The sequence below is a fragment of the Somniosus microcephalus genome, chromosome 6 (assembly GCF_052327205.1).
Source record: "Somniosus microcephalus isolate GS21.2 chromosome 6, FLI_Smic_1.0, whole genome shotgun sequence".
Classification (NCBI taxonomy): Eukaryota; Metazoa; Chordata; class Chondrichthyes; order Squaliformes; family Somniosidae; genus Somniosus; species Somniosus microcephalus.
The window spans coordinates 282,624,734-282,646,552 of record NC_140992.1 but is presented as its reverse complement, the minus strand read 5'-3'; the positions used below and the strand labels follow the sequence as shown (position 1 = coordinate 282,646,552).

The 21,819-nt window shown below is 48.8% G+C and overlaps 1 protein-coding gene across 1 annotated transcript in view; it reads left to right on the top strand.

The window, feature by feature from the left end:
* Positions 1–634: 634 nt before the first annotated feature.
* tat (tyrosine aminotransferase) overlaps positions 635–21,819 on the top strand; it is a 121,663-nt gene continuing 100,478 nt past the window's right edge. The window contains exons 1-3 of the mRNA XM_085991976.1: positions 635–675; positions 13,850–14,058; positions 14,841–14,945. Of these exons, the coding sequence (XP_085848102.1) occupies positions 13,854–14,058; positions 14,841–14,945 (310 nt within the window). The 5' untranslated portion in view covers positions 635–675; positions 13,850–13,853. The remainder of the gene's footprint in view (positions 676–13,849; positions 14,059–14,840; positions 14,946–21,819) is intronic.

Genomic DNA, 21,819 nt, shown 5'->3' with positions numbered 1-21,819 from the left:
CAGCTGAAGATGGTTGGGCCTAGGACACTGCCTGAGGAACTCCTGCAGTGATGTCGTGTGATTGAGATGAATGACCTCCAACAACCACAGCCAACTTCCTTTGTGCTAGGTATGATTCCAACCAATGGAGAGTTTTCCCCTTGATTCCCATTGACTTCAGTTTTGCTAGGGCTCCTTGATGCCACACTCGATCAAATGCTGCCTTGATGTCAGGGGCAGTCACTCTCACCTCACCTCTTGAGTTCAGCTCTTTTGTCCATGTTTGGACCAAGGCTGTAATGAGGTCAGGAGCTGAGTGGCCCTGGCGAAACCCAAACTGGGCGTCAGTTAGCAGGTTATTGCTGAGTAAGTGCCGCTTGATAGCACTGTCGACGACACCTTCCATCACTTTGCTGATGATTGAGAGTAGACTGATGGGACGGTAATTGGCCGGGTTGGATTTGTCCTGCTTTTTGTAGACAGGACATACTTAGGCAATTTTCCACATTGCCGGGTAGATGTCAGTGTTGTAGCTGTACTGGAACAGCTTGGCTAGGGGCGCAGCTAGTTCTGGAGCACAAGTCTTCAGTACTATTGCCGGAATATTGTCAGGGCCCATAGCCTTTGCAGTATCCAGTGTCTTCACTGTCCACTGGGACTGCAGCCTTCTCCGGACACCTTCAGAACTTTCTCCAGGTACCCGACTCAGGCACTGAGTCATTCAATCAAACGTCATTCATTGTTTTTTGTTTAGAACAAAATAGAAATCGGAACTAATTATTTTTATTAGAACTAAAATTCGGTTTAATTATTACAATGACTTTTATAAGTAGAATAGTCTGTGCCGTTGATGTTTGACAAGTGTAGCTTTTAAAATGGGCTCAGTTGACCGATGTGAATGAAAGAAAGCGGGTTTTATCCTTCCAGTAAATATAGAAATCCTCTCCTTCCCTTCATCTCTTTCCCTTCATCTTCCCTTCATCCCCTACCTCTTGCCTTCACTTCATCTGTCCAGTATTGCCAACTCTCTCGATTCCATCGCAAGAGATACGATTTCAGAGTGAAATAAAGCTTCATTTGCGATGGAACACCTAAATCTCGTGATTTAAAAAAATGTGATTTGCGCATGTGCAGTCGGCGGGGAATGGCCTCTACATGGCCCATTAGAAAAGGCAGCGGCCTCTAAGCGAGTGAGTGACTAGGGGATGGCAGGGGTCAACTGTTCACAACAGCAAAAGTGAGCGCCATTTTTAATTGAGGGCGAGTGGCCCAGGCCCAAATCGGAGCCTGGTCCTGGGGTACCTAGGCCTATTGGGCCACCTCTGCAGGAACGGGGGGGATGGGCGGCACAAAGACCACCCCTTGGCTCCATAGCACAATACGGGAAGGAAGTCACGGGCTCCGGGATGGGGATTCTCGGGTAGTTTCATTCTAACAGGGCAGCTCCGCCCGGGGCTTCAATAAAACCCAATTCCGGGCTCCCAAACTCAGCCCAGCCCAGCCCAGCCCATGCACATTGACCGGGAAAAGCAGTGACTTGCCCGCAGCAGCTTTAATGCAAAACATGGGGGAGAATCCGAGCCACTGTCGACGCTCCCGGGCTTAAAGCACATGAATGTGTCGGAGAGCCGGGCTTGGCTTCGGTTTCACTTCCCTCTCTCACTCCCTCCCTCCCGGTGCTGGGCTCTGTGGCCTAGAAATTCAGTGTAGCCACTTTTGGGGCGGTAAAGTCGGGCGGGCGCTAAAGTTAGCGCCCGCCGGAAAGTGGAGGCCACTTCGCCGATATTCAGTAGCTTTGGCCAAGGAGTTTGGGCGAGCGCTGAAACTGGCGTTGCACTCCTATCTTTAGGCGCTAAGCCAGCGGTGCAGACTGATAACGCCGAGGCCGGGCGCAGCGCAGGTGCGGTCATGTTTTGATTGACAGCAGACACCCTGACGCCGGCCAGCTCTTAAAGGGGGAAGGGTCGACTTTGTCTGCTGCCACGCCCTGGATAGTGGAGCCCTGCAGCTAGGCCTGAACACTGCTGGTGGACCCAAATAGCGCCTGAAGCCATGCAGAAGGCCCGTGAACGAGCGCAGCGCTTCTCAGAGCATGCTTTGAGGGTGCTGCTTAGGGGTTTGGAAAAGAAAAGAGAGATCTTGTGCCCGGACAGTGGCAAGAAGGCTCCCAGGAGGCAGTACAGGAGAGCCTGGAGGGAAATCGCCCAGAGGGTCTCAGCCAACAGCGATGTCCCCAGGACTGGAGACCAATGCCGCAAGAAGTACAACGACCTCACTCGGTTGGTCAGGGTGAGTACCCTTTCCAGTGTCCTCCTCATCCTTGCATGTGCACCTCACATTATGGGCAAAGGGACCTCAAAGGACTAATGGCCAGCCCTCCTCCCGCAGCTATGGCACTGGCATGATCATCAATAGCACTTTCTGCACTTTACACACTGGCCAAGCTATTCGACCATGGGAGGCAGTGCACACAACAACAGGGCACCACACTGGCCAAGCTATTCGACCATGGGAGGCAGTGCACACAACAACAGGGCACCACACTGCACTTAGAGGCCGTCCTTTCTCTTGCAGGCCAAGCTGGCACAGAATCTGAAGAGCCGGACTGTCACCGGGGGAGGCCGTGTCCAGTTCCAGGAGCTCAGTGACCTGGAGGAGCGCGTGGCTCGACTTATGCGTGCCCGGGTGGTTGGCCCCGTAGCTATTGGAGATGCCGACCCTGTGCTGGGCCCCAATGGTAAGGACATGACCGTTTGGACCTCTCTCGTTCCCCTTGCGCTTCAGATCTACATCCTTTGCCACTGTCCCACCAATGCGCATAATGCCAACACTCATGCCTCCCTCGCTGACGCCCTGTCCTCACTCTAAAGCTACTCTTGTGCCTTCCTGCTTTCAGCTGGTGAGGAGGAGGTCCCTGAAGCTGAGAGTGCCAGTCCCTCGGAAGAGGAGGACGACGAGGACCAAGAGGAAGGCGGCACATCGGGGGAACCCTCATCCACGCCAGGGGATGGCAATGGAGGGGACACGTCTTGCCTGGAGGAGAGCCAGGGGGAAGTGTTGCAGGGGGATGTAGCTCCTGGGCCCAGTGGCGTCCAGGCACGCGGGAAGGGTCGGGCAGCACGGCTGCCTTCTCCCCAGAGGGGGGAAGTGTTGCAGGGGAGTGCAGTTGCTGGGCCCAGTGGCGTCCAGGCACGCGGGAAGGGTCGGGCAGCACGGCTGCCTTCTCCCCAGAGGGGGGAAGTGTTGCAGGGGAGGGCAGTTGCTGGGCCCAGTGGCGTCCAGGCACGCGGGAAGGGTCGGGCAGCTCGGCGGCCTTCTCCCCAGAGGGAGAGTCCGGCCTCCAGTCCGGAGACGGTCCTCGCCCAGGAGGTGCGCCTCCTTGATGAAATGTCCGCGGACTCGGAGCGGCGCCACACCGAGTTCATGGGGGTTGTGGGACAGTTGCCTCAGGCCATTGAGTCCCTGGCTCATAGTGTGGCCGATTTCGGGGACTCACAGGCCAGGGGTGTCGACCAACTCGCGGCAGCACAGGACGCGAGTCGAGAGTTCCTGAGTGGTGCCGTGCAGACACTGGCTGGTCTGATGCGGGCACAGACCAGGGCAGTTCGGGCACTCACTTCTGCCACACTCGCTGTGTCACAGACGCATCGCCAGGGCACCCGCCGCCCTGCTGCAGCACAGCGGTCTGGCCTTCACCAGATTGCTGCGCTTGCTGCAGTGCCAGCCCGGCCGAGTGCCAGTGTCTCTGGCGACCAGCGAGCGCCTGGCATCAGCCAGCTTGCCCCCATTGCTGCAGCCGCCATTGCCACTCCCCCAGCCAAGCTGTGAGACTGATGCTGCCCAGCCACAGCTGCAGCAGTCAGCAGCCGGCCCCTCCAGGGCCGGACCTCGTCTAGGCCGACCCCCAAGGGCATCTGCCGTCACGCATTGTGCCCCTCAGGAGCCTTCCCCCAGCCTTGCAACACCCACAGGGCCCAGGTTGAGGCGGAGCAACAGGTCGGGCAGGGGCCGGAGAAGCCTGCACAAGGACTCGCCCTCTCGGCACACCAAGCAGAGTGTGTTGCCAACTGTTTTTTTATATGGGGGTGTTTGTGTTCTGTATGGGGGGGTTTGTCTTGGTTAGGCCGAGGATGAAGGCCAATTGGATGGACAAGTTTTGTTATTCCTCCCCAGGTTGTGGGAGTGAGATATGTTTTTGACTGTTTTTTGGGGGTCTTGTCTGTTTTTCTGTTTCATGTGGGAAGGGCCCTGAGTTTGTTAAATAAAGCTTTTTATTTATTCAGCTTGTCCAGGTGTCATGTTTCAAGTGGTTGTTGCGTTAATCGGCTGAGGGCTTGCGGAGCGGCTGCATTCAGGTGCGTTCATTGCCACAAGCCATTCCCTGACAGGGGGCCTAGAAGTGTCGTTCAATAAGCCGCCGGCGGACGGCCCTTGGACCTTGTGGCTCCCTCCTGGGCTGGTACTCCTCCTCCTCCTCCTCCTCCTCATGGTCCTCCTGCTCGTCCTCCTGAGGTGGTGGTCCAACGTGAGGTGGCAGTGCCTGAGTCCTGCGGATAGCCAGGTTGTGCAGCATGCAGCAAACGATGACGAACTGGGAGACTCTATCCGGCGAATACTGTAGAGATCCGTTGGAACGATCCAGGCAGCGGAACCGTTGCTTGAGGACGGCAATCGTTTGCTCTATGATGTTCCTTGTGGCTTGATGGCTTTCGTTGTATGCCTCCTCAGCAGGGGTCCTGGGCGCACGGAGCGGGGTCATGAGCCATGTACACAAAGGGTAGCCCTTGTCCCCAATAAGCCATCCCCTTGGTGGAGGCTGTGCCTCGAACATGTCAGCCACAGTAGTCTGGCGCAGGATAAATGCATCGTGGCTGCTTCCTGGAAAGCGGGCATTGACAGCTAGGATGCGCTGCCTGTGGTCATACACCAGCTGTACATTGAGGGAATGGTAGCCCTTCCGTGTGCGGTAATCATCGGCATTGTCGATAGGTGCCCGCATAGCCACATGCGTGCAGTCAATGGCGCCCTGCACCATGGGGAAGTTGGCGATCCTGGCAAATCCAACTGCATGCTGCTCCTGCCTCTCTAGGGTCATGGGGAAGGAGATGAATTGGTGTCTCCTTGCGAAAAGGGCATCGGTGACCTGCCGGATGCAGCGATGCACGGCGAACTGGGAGATGTTCGCTATGTCCCCAGCAGCGGCTTGGAAGGATCCGCTTGCATAAAAGTTCAGAGCCACCGTGACCTTCACTTCCACCGACAGAGACGTCCTGCACATCAGCTGTGGACGCAGATCTCTGTGAAGCAGTTGGCAGATCTCTGCAACCACCTCCCTTCTGAAGCGCAGCCTCTTAACACAATGCGCGGCAGTCATGGTGAGATAGGACACCTGCTGCCGGTATTCCCTGAGTGGGTAAGGCCTACGTTGCCGACGCCTGATGGCCCCTCTGCGTCTAGGCATGGCTGGCCCTCTCACATGGCGTCTGCGAGCCCTTCGCACATAATGCTGGAACTGAGGGTTGGAACCCCATGCAGCCCCCATAATAAACTTGCAAACAGTGAAATCACAATGAGTCAAATTTCCAAGCTCTGGCCAGAAGCCAAAAATACCTCTCCTATGTTGTCCCAAATCAGTAACGTCTGTTCCTTTGTCTCTGTCCAGAAATCCAAAGCACTAAAGTCATTGGAGCAAAATGGCTGGCCTTTATAGTTCAGTCTAAGTGCCCTTGAATTAGCACTCCCCGAGGCCCGCAGGGCCTCTGCTGCGTTCCACTTCACAGCTCTTAACAGCGCCACGCCCACATTGGGCGGGCGCCACTGAATTTCCGGTTTGGGGCGCACAAATAGCGTTGCACGACGAAATGACGTCACAAGCTGCGCGCGCAGCTGAGCGGGCGCAAACACTTTGCGCCGGCGCTAAATGTCAACTGAAGTTGGGCGTAGGCACAGATCGGCCTGCGCCCGGGCGCTAAGTGCCTAGCGCTCGAAATCTGCCCCTCTTATGGCGCTAACGGCTGGCGAACGCAACTGAATTTCTAGGCCGGTCTCTCCCCCCTCCTGGTGCTGGGCTCTGTCTCTCCCCCGGCCTCTCTCCAGCTCTCACTCTCCACACAAAGGGGGGAATTTTGCCAGCCCTGGGGAGGCGGGTTTGGAGGCAGAACTGCTGGGAAAATGGCAGAATCTGGGGGTGGGTGCCTATCCCGCCCGCAACCTGCCTCCGTGCCATCTTCCCAGGAGGCGGGTAGCTGAACCGCGCTGGGAGCCACCTTCCCGAGGCGGGAAGGGGATTACAGCCACTTAACTGCCTGTTAGCAAGTAGGTTTTTTTTATTCATTGATGGGATGTGGGCGTCGCTGGCTAGGCCAGCATTTAGTGCCCATCCCTAATTGCCCTTGAGAAGATGGTGGTGAGCTGCCTTCTTGAACCGCTGCAGTCCATATGGTGTAGGTACACCCACAATGCTGTTAGGAAGGGAGTTCCAGGATTTTGGCCCAGCGACAGTGAAGGAACGGCGATACAGGTCCAAGTCAGGATGGTGCGTGGCTTGGAGGGGAACTTGTAGGTGATGTTCCCATGCGTCTGCTGCCCTTGTCCTTCTAAGTGGTAGAGGTCGCGGGTTTGGAAGGTGCTGTTGAAGGAGCTTTGGCGAGTTGCTGCAGTGCATCTTGTAGATGGTACACACTGCAGCCACAGTGTGCCGGTGGTGGAGGGAGTGAATGTTGTAGGTGGTGGATGGAGTGCCAATCAAGCGGGCTGCTTTATCCTGAATGGCGTCGAGCTTCTTGAGTGTTGTTGGAGCTGCACTCATCCAGGCAAGTGGAGAGTATTCCATCACACTCCTGACTTGTGCCTTGTAGATGGTGGAAAGGCTTTGGGGAGTCAGGAGGTGAGACACTCGCCGCAGAATTCCCAGCCTCTGGCCTGCTCTTGTAGCCACAGTGTTTATATGGCTGGTCCAGTTCAGTTTCTGATCAATGGTAACCCCCAGGATGTTGATAGTGGGGGACTCAGCCATTGCCATTGAATGCCATTGAATGTCAAGGGGAGATGGTTAGAGTCTCGCTTGTTGGAGATGGTCATTGCCTGGCACTTGTGTGGTGCGAATGTTACTTGCCACTTGTCAGCCCAAGTCTGAATGTTGTCCAGGTCTTGCTGCATATGGACACTGACTGCGTCAGTATCTGACAAGTCTCGAATGGTGCTGAACAGTGTGCAATCATCAGCGAACATCCCCACTTCTGACCTTATGATGGAGGGAAGGTCATTGATGAAACAGCTGAAGATGGTTGGGCCTAGGACACTGCCCTGAGGAACTCCTGCAGTGATGTCATGTGATTGAGATGAATGACCTCCAACAACCACAGCCAACTTCCTTTGTGCTAGGTATGATTCCAACCAATGGAGAGTTTTCCCCTTGATTCCCATTTACTTCAGTTTTGCTAGGGCTCCTTGATGCCACACTCGATCAAATGCTGCCTTGATGTCAAGGGCAGTCACTCTCACCTCACCTCTTGAGTTCAGCTCTTTTGTCCATGTTTGGACCAAGGCTGTAATGAGGTCAGGAGCTGAGTGGCCCTGGCGAAACCCAAACTGGGCGTCAGTTAGCAGGTTATTGCTGAGTAAGTGCCGCTTGATAGCACTGTCGACGACACCTTCCATCTCTTTGCTGATGATTGAGAGTAGACTGATGGGACGGTAATTGGCCGGGTTGGATTTGTCCTGCTTTTTGTAGACAGGACATACTTGGGCAATTTTCCACAATGCCGGGTAGATGTCAGTGTTGTAGCTGTACTGGAACAGCTTGGCTAGGGGCGCAGCTAGTTCTGGAGCACAAGTCTTCAGTACTATTGCCGGAATATTGTCAGGGCCCATAGCCTTTGCAGTATCCAGTGTCTTCAGCCATTTCTTGACATCACGTGGAGTGAATTGAATGGGCTGAAGACTGGCATCTGTGATGCTGGGGACCTCAGGAGGAGGCCGAGATGGATCATCCACTCGGCACTTCTGGCTGAAGATAGTTGCAAATGCTTCAGCCTTGTCTTTTGCACTCACGTGCTGGGCTCCACCATCATTGAGGATGGGGATATGTTTGGAGCCTCCTCCTCCTGTTAACTGTTTAATTGTCCACCACCACTCACGACTGGATGTGGCAGGACTGCGGAGCTTTGATTTAACAGGCAGTTAAGAGGATTATCCCCATTTTACCCCTGCAAGTGCGGGCTTCCCGACTTCGGGAAACCCCGCCAGGGTCAGTGAGGCGAGCAGTGGGTCTGCGGGGATCAGAGGGGTCCAAAAGTGTGTTGTAGAGGTGAGTGATGCAAGTGTGGAGAGGTAAGTGTGTGAGGTGAGTGGAAAGTGATAGAAAATGTTTACTTACCTTTGTTTCTTCCTGCAGAACAGTTGGGGATGCGGAGACTCTCACATCTCACCGGCAGAGATGACAGATGGCTGCTGAATTCTCCAATGCAACAGCCATCTAATTTCTGCTCAGCAGAGAGGTTTGATGAGTCTTGAATACAAGGACTCATCAAACAACATAGAATGTCAGCTGTCAAATGATGACAATTCATACACTGACATTCTCTGTCACCGGCTTTCCCTTAATTGGCCGGCTAAAGCCGCTGGGCGGGCTTAACAAGATCAATCAAGGGAAAATAGCGTGGGTTGGCCAGAAGTCGATGGAGGCGGGACTAAAACCCAACAAGTGGGAGTCCCGCCTCCAAAAGCTCCCCATTGGCAAAATCCAGCCCTCGGCAGCAGGTTGCACAGTCCGTGTTGCGGAGGATGCGCAACTCACAGGCGCTGGAAACTGGAGCCTGGCTTTAATGCAGCGAAAATGCAGAGCTTAGTTCTCCCTCTCCACTCTCCCCTTCCCCCCTCCTCTTCATCCCTCTCTCCTCCCTCACCACTCTCCCCTTCCCCCTCTCCTCTTCATCCCTCTCTCCTCCCTCGCAACTCTCCCCTTCCCCCTCTCCTCTTCATCCCTCTCTCCTCCCTCACCACTCTCCCCTTCCCCCTATCCTCTTCATCCCTCTCTCCTCCCTCGCCACTCTTCCCTTCCCCTCTCCTTTTCATCCCTCTCTCCTCCCTTTCCACTCTCCCCTTCCCCCCTCCTCTTCATCCCTCTCTCCTCCCTCACCACTCTCCCCTTCCCCCTCTCCTCTTCATCCCTCTCTCCTCCCTCGCAACTCTCCCCTTCCCCCTCTCCTCTTCATCCCTCTCTCCTCCCTCACCACTCTCCCCTTCCCCCTATCCTCTTCATCCCTCTCTCCTCCCTCGCCACTCTCCCCTTCCCCCTCTCCTCTTCATCCCTCTCTCCTCCCTCGCCACTCTCCCCTTCCCCCCTCCTCTTCATCCCTCTCTCCTCCCTCTCCACTCTCCCCTTCCCCCCCTCCTCTTCATCCCTCTCTCCTCCCTCGCCACTCTCCCCTTCCCCCTCCTCTCCATTCCTCTCTCCTCCCTCGCCACTCTCCCCTTCCCCCTCTCCTCTCCATCCCTCTCTCCTCCCTCTCCACTCGCCCTTCCCCCTCTCCTCTTCATCCCTCTCCTCCCTCTCCACGCTCCCCTTCCCCCTCTCCTCTCCATCCCTCTCTCCTCCCTCTCCTCTCCATCCCTCTCTCCTCCCTCTTCACTCTCCCTTTCCCCCTCTCCTCTCCATCCCTCTCTCCTCCCTCGCCACTCTCCCCTTCCCCCTCTCCTCTCCAGCCCTCTCTCCCCTTCCCCCTTTCCTCTCCATCCCTCTCTCCTCCCTCGCCACTCTCCCCTTCCCCCTCTCCTCTCCATCCCTCTCTCCTCCCTCTTCACTCTCCCCTTCCACCTCTCCTCTCCATCCCTCTCTCCTCCCTCTTCACTCTCCCCTTCCCCCCTCCTCTCCATCCCTCTCTCCCCTTCCCCCTCTCCTCTCCATCCCTCTCTCCTCCCTCGCCACTCTCCCCTTCCCCCTCTCCTCTCCATCCCTCTCTCCTCCCTCTTCACTCTCCCCTTCCCCCTCTCCTCTCCATCCCTCTCTCCTCCCTCACCACTCTCCCCTTCCCCCTCTCCTCTCCATCCCTCTCTCCTCCCTCTCCACTCTCCCCTTCCCCCTCTCCTCTCTATCCATCCATTTCTCCTCTCCCCTCCACTCTCCCCTTCTACAATACAGGGATTGGGGGGGATTCTGGAGCGGGGGCGATTAGCCTGTGAAAATACCCGCGTCCACCGCTGTGTCTCAAGCCGTCCGTTAAAGAGTGTTTGAAGGGAGTTGGGGAAATTGGGGAATATGGTCAGCGACTGCTGAGGGTGAGGGGACTGGAAATGCACCTTCCATCGCTGCCTTACAAGTAACAAATTTTTATAACTTGCTGAGATGAACGGATGGAGTAAGGACAGCTTCCGAATAGCGGAACGAGTGTTGCGGCCACGATGTGGCAGGAGGGACGGTTGTGACTGAAAAGGAGCAAAATCACGGAATGCACAAATTGTCCAGGAGCAAAGGTCAGCGAGGGGTCGGGCAGGAAAAAAATACCAACTCATGATTTCTTACCAAACCTCGTGATTTTTAAGAGTTTGTCTCATGATTTATGAGACGGTGGGGTTGGCATTACTGCAGTCTATCACTTTTTCTCCTTCCCTTCACTCTGCTTTTCTCCTTCCTTTTAATTCAATACAATTCAATTCAAATCGCTTTATTGGCATGATGACAAGGTACATCTTATGTTGCCAAAGCATCAAAAAACATTCATGGTTGAACACAAAAAATACAGATCTATCCACACAGTGTATAAACAGATATATCCCTGAGTGTATAAATATACATTCATATAATTTGTATATACTCTTTTCTTATATTTAGTGGTTGTCCCTCTGTTTATGGCAAGCTGTAACATAGTGTGCCGCTAAGGTTACACAATTTCTCTCTTCCCCTAGTAGGTATGGGAGTTTTTGGTCGTCATTCAAATTTCTGAATTCCGGGCATATTTTTGTGAATTTTGGGTAGAAATTCTCCCTTATGCCCTGATATTTTCTACAAGCTGTGAGGAAGTGCATCTCTGTCTCCACCACTCCCTGACTGCAGTGAGAGCATATCCTGTCCTCTCTTGGTAGCCGGGTCTGCCTGTGTCTACCTTTTTCGATCGCCAGGCTATGTTCACTAAGTCTGTACATTGTCAAGGTTTTTCTCAGTTTGCTATCCTTTACCATGGTCAGGTACTCAGCCATGTTGTATTGTCTGTTTAGGGCCAAGTAGCAATTGAGTTTGTTTTGGGTTTTTGTTGTTTCTGCCCAATATGACAGATATTTTTCCTTTTGCTTAGTGACGATTGTGTTGGGTCGAATTCTTTGTGTTACGCTGTCACTGTCCTGGGGCTGGTTATTGTTAGTAGTGTTAGTAGTTACTTCACTGAGTCCCAGGACTAGTTGACTGAGGGTATTCTTCTTTATGGTCCTCTCTTGGCATTTCAGGGCTTCGTAATGATAGCAGTGGGTGTTGCTCATTTTTAGGTGTTTCCAAAATTTGGTGGCTCTTTTTTGGATAGTGATTATTAATGGATATTGGCCTAGTTCTGCCCTGCATGCATTGTTTACGGTTTTCCTTTGAGTCCGGAGGATACTTTTACAGAATTCTGCATGTAGGATCTCAATTGGGTGTTTGTCCCATTTTGCAAATTCTTGTTGTGTTAGCGGTCCCCACACCTCACTGCCATAGAGTGCAATTGGTTCAATTACTGATTTAAAAATTTTGAGCCAAATGCTAATTGGGATTTCTATTTGGATTGATTTTTTAATGGCATAGAAAGCCCTTCTTGCTTTCTCTTTCAGTTCATTCACAGCCAGATGAAAATTTCCCGTAGAACTGATTTTTAAGCCCAAGTATGTGTAGTTAGTGGTTTGTTCAATGTTGGTTGTTCCTAGTGTGAAATTTATTTTGGGTCCCTGATGTCTGGGTCTTTGCTGGAACACAAGGACTTTGGTTTTTTGGGGATTTATTGTCAGGGCCCAGGTCTGGCAGAACGACTCCAGCAGATCCAGGTTCTGCTGTAGACCCTCCTTAGTTGGTGACAGCAGAACCAGGTCATCTGCATAGAGGAGGAATTTAACCTTGGATTCATATAGGGTGAGGCCGGGTGCTGTAGATTGTTCAAGTAGTTTTGCCAATTCATTTATGTAAATATTAAAGAGTGTCGGTGAGATGGGCGAGCCCTGCATCACCCCCGCCCCTGTGGGAAGTATTTTGTTTGTTTGTCTCCAATTTTAACTGCACATTTGTTGTTTGTATACATTGATTTAATTACATCATATGTTTTTCCCCCTACCCCGCTTTCAATAAGTTTGAGGAATAGACCGTCGTGCCAGATGGAATGGAAAGCCTTCTGGAAATCTATAAAGCATGCGTAGATTTTGCTTTTGATTTGATGAACATGTTTGTCAATTAGGGTCTGTAGGGTGAAGATATGATCTGATGTTCTATAGTTTGGTAGGAATCCAATTTGGCTTTTACTCAAGACTTTGTGCTCCTTAAGGAAGTTTATAAGTCTTTTGTTTATGATACCACAGAATACCTTCCCCAGGTTACTGTTTACACAGATGCCTCGATAGTTATTTGGGTCGACTTTGTCCCCACTTTTGTATATGGGCGTTATGAGTCCTTTGTTCCAGATATCAGGGAAGTAACCGACACTCAGAGCCAAGTTGAAGAGTTTTAGGATAGCCAGTTTCATTTTATCGTCTGTGTGTTTAATCATCTCGCTTAGTATGCCATCTGCACCGCAAGCTTTTCCAGGTCGCAGGTCCTTGAGTTTTTCAAATAGTTCTTTTTCTGTTATTATGGAGTCTAGCGGGTTTTGGTTATCTTTTATGGCCATTTCGAGCTTTTCCAGTTTTTTGCATATTTGGTGTTGCTCTGGCCTTAGTGTGTTTTTCTGGTATAATTTTTCAAAGTGGTTTTCCCATGTGTCTCCATTTTGAATGGCCAATTCGTCGTGTTGTTTTTTGTGTAATGTATTCCAGTTGTCCCAGAAACAATTGGAATCAATGGATTCCTCAATGGAGCTGAGTGTATTCTTAATATACTGCTCTTTTTTGGTTCTGAGTGTGTTTCTGTATTGTGTTAGTGTCTGACAATAAGTAAGGCGTAATTCCTCGTTTTCTGGCTGTCTGTGTTTTTGGTTTGATATTTTTCTAAGTTTTTTCCTCATGTTATGGCAATCTGGGTCAAACCATTTTTCATAGTTTTTTGTTTTGGGTTTGTTCTTGCGAGCTTTCAAGTTTGACCTTGTTGCCAAATTATCAAAAATATTATTTAGGTTATTCACTGCCCGGTTTACGCCTTCTTTATTGTGAGTGTATATGTTATCCAGAAAGGTGTCCAAGAGAGCTTGAGTTGATTGATTGCTAATTGCTTTCTGGTATTTTTCCGTGCTGTTTTTGGCCCATCTGTACGATTTTTTGGTGTTGTACAGCTTACTGGGTTGTGTTTCTGTGTTGGTTGTTTCTGTCTTTTTAAGATACATAGTAATTTGACTGTGGTCTGACAGTGTTGTTTGTGGTTTGACTGTGAATGCTCTGAAAGAGGATGGGTCCAAATCCGTAATCATATAGTCTACGGTGCTACAGCCAAGAGGTGAGCAATAGGTCGATCTTCCTAGGAGGTCTCCCATGAACCTACCATTGACAATGTACAGACCCAGGCTTCGACAGAGCTGCAGGAGCTGTTTTCCGTTAGTATTTGTCTGTTTGTCGCAGTTATGCCTGTATGGATGGGAAGGGATATCGAAGTGGTTATTCCCGAATATGTAATTGTTTCCCTGATTATTGGTGAAGTCTGGTTCTTCGCCAGTTCTTGAATTGAGGTCTCTGATCTCTGATCTGTTACGTTCCCCTTCTTATTCCCCAGTGAAATGGCCAGTGAAAACTTTCTGATCATCGATTCCATCCTGAATGGCAGCGGTTTTGCTTATTCTGGGAGGCTAAAAACCAAACGAACCAAATGGAATATCCGGGCCTCGGAAATGTCTAAACGCACATTCAACCCAATCCGCGCCATCGTGGACAATATGAAGATTGAGCCGAACCCTGACAAAGCCATGATCTCCCTGTCTATCGGTAAGAGGGGCAGTGAAATTACCTCATTTTATACAGCATTCGGCCCACACAGTTACTGTTTGTCCAATCACATCTCAGATTCTGGGCTCGGTTCAGGTTGGAAAAAGTTCCAAGCAAATTTTCAAAATGTGTTAAATTTTTGACCTGTTGATCAATTTTTGAAATGAATGGGGTAAGATTCTGGGTAAATTGTGAATAAACTACCACAGCCCACTTCACTGGATATGAAACCAGGCTCGCAGACTATACAAGATTTTATTCAACTTTCAAATGGTCATCCAACAGAATAAATAAAAACATCAAGAATAACTTCGAATCTGTCAGAGAAACTTTTCAAAAATACAAAAGGACCTGAGATTGAAGGACAGGTGGGGGTGGGGGTGGGGGTGGGGGAGGGTCAGTACCTGGGGTTTAGTTACAGGTGAGGGAGGGGAGGGGAGGGGCCTGGAGATGAGGTACAGGTGAGGGGGGCGAGGGTCAGGGCCTGAGGTTTAGTTACAGGTGAGCGGGTCGAAGGGCAGAGCCTGGGATCGAGTGACAGGTAAGGGAGGGGTGGGGTTGGTCCATGGCCCAACTGGTCCATGCCGGTGTTTATGCTCCACGTGAGCCTTCTCCCACCAAAGGCTGTACTAGGTGGTTTCCCAGATTTCACAGTGAGATTTATTCTGAGAAAAGGGAATATAATTGGCTGTGGGTATGGTTAGTTGGAAGCCGCCCCATTTGAGCCCAGGGCTGATGAATGTGTTGCAGCATTTAATAATCTGGCTGTCATTTTCCTAAAGGTGATCCCACAGTGTTCGGGAATCTTCCGACTGATGCCGAGGTTTCACAGGCCATGAAAGATGCCGTGGATTCTGGCAGATTCAACGGCTATGCATCATCCGTAGGTACTGACTTAGAATCTTTACATAGTGATGGGATCTGGGCTGTAAACTACCCTTAGCACTATGTTTTTCCCAGTCTATATTAGGGTAATTAAAGTCCCCTAATATTATTACTCTCTCTTTGTTGCATGCCTTTCAAATTTGCCAACAAATTTTCTCATCTATCTCCTTCTCACTGTTTGGAGCTCTATAAAAAAAACTCCCAACAATCTAACAGCTCCTCCTCTGTCCCTCAACTCAAGCCAAATAGATTCAGCCCAAGAATCATCTAATAAATCCTTTCTTTTTTTTTAATGTATTTGTTCGAGGGATGTGGGCATCGCTGGCCAGGCCAGCATTTATTGTCCATGCCTAATTGCCCTTGAAAAGGTGGTGGTGAGCCGCCTTCTTGAACCGCTGCAGTCCGTGTGGTGAAGGTGCTCCCACAGTGCTGACTTTGTCGCAGCGGTTTGGTACAACTGAGTGGCTTATAAGAACATAATAATATAAATAAAATATAAACATAATATGCGCTTTGAGCCTGCTCCGCCATTCAATAAGATCATGGCCGATCTTCGACTTCAACTCCACTTTCCAAAAATCTATCGATCTCAGCCTTGACTATACTCATCGACGCAGCATCCACAGCCCTCTGGGGCAGAGAATTCCAAAGATTCACAACCTTCTGAATGAAGAAATTCCTCCTCATCTCAGTCTCAAAAGGCCGACCCCTTATCCTGAGACTGTGCCCCCGAGTTCTAGACTCTCCAGCCAGTGAAACAACCTTTCAGTCTCTACCCTGTCAATCCTCCTCAGCATCTTAAATGTTTCAGTTTTCTTTTTCACAATGACTTGGTAGTGCCAACATGTTATAGAGTCCTAGAGTTATACAGGACAGAAAGAGGCCCTTCTGCCCATCGTGTCTGCGCCGACCATCAAGCCCTGCCTATTCTGATCCTATTTTCCAGCACTTGGTCCGTAGCCTTGTATGCTATGGCATTTCAAGTGCTCATCTAAATGCTTCTTGAATGTTGTGAGAGTTCCTGCCTCTACCACCTTTTCAGGCAGTGAGTTCCAGATTCCAGCCACCCTCTGGGTGAAAAAGTTTTTCCTAAAATCCCCTCTGAACCTCCTGCCCCTTACCTTGAAAATATGCCCCCTGGTTACTGACCCCTCTACTAAGGGGAAAAGTTCCTTTCTATCTACCCTATCTATGGCCCTCATAATTTTGTACACTTCAATCAGGTCCCCCCTCAGCCTTCTCTGCTCTAAGGAAAACAACCCCAGCCTGTCCAGTCTCTCTTCATAGCTGAAGCGCTCCAGCCCAGGTAACATCCTGGTGAATCTCCTCTGCACCCTCTCCAATGCAATCACATCCCTCCTATAGTGTGGTGTCCAGAACTGCACATAGTATTCCAGCTGTGGCCTAACTAACATTTTCTACAGCTCCATCATATCCTCCCTGCTCTTATATTCTATGCCTCGGCTAATGAAGGCAAGTATCCCATATGCCTTTTTAACCACCTTATCTACCTGTCCTGCTGCCTTCAGGGATTTATGTACATACACACCAAGGTCCCTCTGATCCTCTGTCCTTCCTAGGGTCCTACCATTCATTGTGTATTCCCTTGCCTTGTTAGTCCTCCCAAAATGCATCACCTCACACGTTTCAGGGTTAAATTCCATTTGCCACTGTTCTGCCCATCTGACCAACCCGTCTATATCGTCCTGTAACCTGAGGCTTCCCTCCTCGCTATTTACCACTCCACCAATTTTCGTGTCATCTGCGAACTTACTGATCATACCTCCTACATTCATATCTAAATTATTAATATATACACTACAAACAGCAAAGGACCCAGCACCGATCCCTGCGGTATACCACTGGACACAAGCTTCCAGTCACAAAAACAACCTTCGACCATCATCCTCTGCTTCCTGCCACTAAGCCAATTTTGGATCCAATGTGCCAAATTGCCCTGGATCCCATAGACTCTTACCTTCTTGACCAGTCTCCCATGTGGGACTTTGTCAAAAGCCTTACTGAAGTCCATGTAGACTACATCAACTGCACTACCCTCATCCACACACCTGGTCACCACCTCAAAAAATTCAATCAAATTGGTCAGACATGATCTCCCCCTGACAAAGCCACGCTGACTATCCTTGATTAATCCCTGCCTCTCCAAGTGGAGACTAATTCTGTCCCTCAGAATTTTTTCCAATAATTTCCCTACCACTGATGTAGGCTCACTGGCCTGTAATTCCCTGGTTTATCCCTACTACCCTTCTTGAACAATGGTACTACATTAGCTGTTCTCCAGTCCTCTGGCACCTCCCATGTGGCCAGAGAGGTTCTGAAAATTTGTGTCAGAGCCCCTGCAGTCTCCTCCCTTGCCTCACACAGCAGCCTGGGATACATCCCGTCAGGGCCTGGGGATTTATCCACTTTTAAGCCCGCTAAAACCGCTAGTACCTCCTCCCTCTCAATACTAATTTGTTCAAGTATATCACAATCCCCCTGCCTGATTTCTATGCCTACATTGTCCTTCTCCATAGTGAACACAGATGCAAAATATTCATTTAAAACCTCACCTACATCTTCCGGCTCTAAACTGAGCCTACAGTTCACTTAATGCCTTTCATGAATGGTTGGCACTGCGCAGAATTTTTGTTTTAATTTATTCAACTTTACGTTTTTAATTTAACTGATTATTTTAGTTGCTTTTTCTTACTTTTCTTTTGTATGAGAACTTCTTGGAATTTTAATGGTGTCTCCTCTTAGGCGATGCACTTGATGGTGTTGGGTTTATGTCAATCCCAGAATTCCCACCAGACTACTAAAACATGACTCTTTCATTAGGCGTCCGTTTGTTGTTTCTATTCCAATCTGTACATTTGTCTAAATTAAAATCATTCCTCAGCCTATCTGTATAGACATAGAAACACAGAAGATAAGAGCAGGAGTAGGCCATTCGACTCCTCGAGCCTGCTCCGCCATTTAATGAGATCATGGCTGATCATCCAAATTCAGTACCCTGTCCCTGCTTTCTCCCCATATCCCTTGATCCCTTTAGCCTCAAGAAATATATCTAACTCCTTCTTGAATATATTTAATGAATTGGCCTCAACTGCCTTCTGTGGCAGAGAATTCCACAGGTTCACCACTCTCTGGGTGAAGAAATTCCTCCTCATCTCAGTCCTAAATGGCTTACCCCTTATCCTTAGACTGTGACCCCTGGTTCTGGACTCCCCCGCCATCGGGAATATCCTTCCTGCCTCTAGTCTGTCTAGTCCTGTTAGAATTTTATAAGTTTCAATGAGATCCCCTCTCACTCTTCTAAACTCTAGCGAATATAAGCCTAATCGACCCAATCTCTCCTCATACGTCATTCCTGCCATCCCAGGTATCAGTCTGGTGAATCTTCGCTGCACTCTCTCCATGGCAAGAACATCCTTCCTCAGATAAGGCGACCAAAACTGCACACAATACTCAAGGTGTGGTCTCACCAAGGCCCTGTACAACTGCAGCAAGACATCCTTGCTCCTGTACTCGAATCGTCTCGCTATGAAGGCCAACATACCATTTGCCTTCTTAACTGCCTGCTGCACCTGCATGTTTACCTTCAGCGACTGGTGCACATGGACACCCAGGTCTCGTTGCACTTCCCCTTTTCCCAATCTATTGCTGTTCAGATAATAATCTGTCTTCCTGTTTTTGCCGCTGAAGTGGATAACCTCGCATTTATCCACATTATACTGCATTTGCCATGCATCTGCCCAATCACCCAACCTGTCCAAATCGTACTGGAGTTTCTCTGCAACCTCCTCACAGCACACACGCCCACCCAGCTTTGTGTCGTCTGCAAACTTGGAGATATTACATCTAGTTCCCTCGTCTAGATCATTTATATATACAGGTAACTTTCGTTTATCCGGAGGCTCTATCCACCGGCAAAATTCAGGAGTCGGTTCAGATAAGTTTTTTTTCTTTTCGTTGCTTTTTTTCTCCAGTCAGGCTCTGCAAGGTCTAGCTGAAGCGGTTGCTTAGCTACAGAGGCGCTTGCAAGCTACGGCCGACTGTTTTGAAGCTGTTGCTAAGCAACAGGGTTTGTTGCTTCACACGGAGCTTCTGAGCTCCGTATGTTTCAACATTAGCGCTGGTTTGTCCGGCAGTTTTGATGGGACGGCAACAGCTCAGTCCCGTCAGTGCCGGATACCAGAAAGTTTCCTGTATTGTGAATAATTGATTCAGATCTCTTTAAAAGCTGTTTAATTCTCTTATATGGTTAAAAATAAAGTGAAAGGAACTGCTATTAAAAATGTGTTAAGTTGTCTGTACAGCAAAGCACACAGTATCCATCGAGGCTTCAAGGGGATCTTGACAGGCTCAGTGAGTGGGCGAGAACATGGCAGATGGAATATAATGTGGATAAATGTGAAGTTATCCACTTTGGTAGAAAAAACAGAAAGGCAGGGTATTTCCTAATTGGTGAAAGATTGGGGAATGCAGATGCTCAAAGGGACCTGGGTGTCCTTGTACATGAGTCACTGAAAGTGAATGTGCAGGTGCAGCAAGCCATTAGGAAGGCAAATGGTATGCTGGCCTTCATTACAATAGGATTTGAGTACTGGAGTAAAGAAGTCTTACTCCAATTATATAGGGCCTTGGTGAGACCACACCTGGAGTGCTGTGTACAATTTTGGTCTCCTTACCTAAGGAAGGATATACTTGCCATAGAGGGACTACAACGAAGGTTCACGAGATTGATTCCTGGGATGGCAGGACTGCTGTATGAGAAGAGATTGAGTAAACTAGGCGTGTATTCTCTTGAATTCAGAAGAATGAGAGGGGATCTCATTGAAGCATACAAAATTATTACAGGGCTTGATAGGGTGGATGCTGGGAGAATGTTTCCCTTGGTTGGGGAGTCTAGAACCAGGAGCCACAGCCACAGGATAAAGGGTAGGCCATTCAGGACTGAGATGAGAAGAAATTTCTTCACGCAGAGCATAGTGAGTCTTTGGAATTCTCTACCCCAGAGGGCTGTGGAGGCTCAGTCATTGGGTATATTCAAAACAGAAGTCGATAGATTTCTGACTAGTAAGGGCATCAAGGGATATGGCGATAGGGCCGGTGAATGGAGTTGAGGCAAAAGATCAGGCATGATCTCATTGAATGGCGGAGCAGGCTCGAAGGGCCGAATGGCCTACTCCTGGTCCTATTTCTTATGCTCCTATGTTCTTAAAACAGGAGAGCTGGAGGTAATCATGCGTTGTGAGGAACCATACATAATAGGGATTACTGAGACATGGCTACAGAAAAATCAGGACTGTGCATTAAACATTGCAGGGTACAATATATTTAGAAAAGATAGAGGGGGGAAAAGGGAAGGTGAAGTAGCTGTACTTATTAGGGATAACATAATGGCAGTAGAAAAAAGTGATGCAGCTATCAGCAAGACAGAAATAGAATCCATGTGGATAGAGATAAAAGATAATAAAGGATCAATCACACTAATAGGAGTAGTCTACAGGCCACCTAACAGTGGAAGGGAAGTGGAGGAAGAAATATGCAAACAAATTAGGGAAATTAGTAAAAAACATCGAATAATAATCATGGGGGATTTCAACTACCCCAACATGAATTGGACAGAAGAGGTAGGTAAAGGGGCTAAGGGAATGGAGTTCCTACAATGTGTACAGGACTCCTTTCTAACCCAATATGTAAAAAGCCCAACAAGGGAGGATTTGATATTGGATCCACTAATGGGGAATGAAACAGAGCAGATAAGAGAAGTAAAAGTAGGGGAACATCTAGGCAATAGTGACCATAATATAATATGCTTTAAAATAATAATTGAGAAGGAAATAAGTATGATGAAGACCAGGGTAATAGATTGGAGAAAAGCTGATTTTGAGGGGCTGAGAATAGAACTTGGGGGGAAATGAAATGGACAATAATATTGTCAAACAATGATGTAGAACAGCAAAGGGAAACATTTAAAACAGTGTTCAACAGAGCCCAGGAAAAATATATTCCGCTAAAAAACAAGAACAAGCTAAACACTAATGAGACACCATGGATGAATAAAGCCATAAGGGAAAAATTGAGGGTAGGGAAAGAGGCATACATTAAGTACATGGACAACAGGGGCGAGCATGATAAGGAAAAAGACGAAGAGATTAGTAATGAAGTCAAAAAAACAATTAGGAAGGCAAAGAAGAACTATGAAATTAAATTATCAAGGAACATAAAACAAAATAGTAAAATATTTTACAGGCACAAAAATAAAAAAAGGAAGGTCGAGATGGGAATAGGGCCACTAAGGGATGGACAGGATAATACCACAGGCAGTGATAGATGGCAGAAATATGAAATAATTACTTTGCCTACGTATTTACCAGAGAGATAGAACAGGTGGACATGACATTGGATCATGAGATTAGTAATGAAATAACTGCATTTAAAATAAAAAGAGGAGATATATTAAATAAACTAGTCAAACACAAAGAGGAAATGACATCTGGTCCGGATGAATTACATCCGTGCAATTTAAAAGAATCTAGAGAAGAGATAGCAGAGGCATTATTGCACATATTTAATAATTAATTAGAAAAAGGTGTAGTGCCAGAGGACTGGCGGATAGCAGAAATAATACCGATATTTAAGAAGGGAGATAGAACATTTCCAGGGAACTATAATTACTGCTTAACATCGGTGATAGGAAAAATAATGGAATCCCTGCCAAAGGAGAAAATAGAAGAACATCTAGAAACAAAAAATATAATAATGAATAGTCAACATGGATTTCAAAAGGGAAAGTCTTGTTTGACCAACCTCATTGAATTTTTTGAAGAGGTAACAGAGACAAGGGTAATGCAGTAGATGTAATTT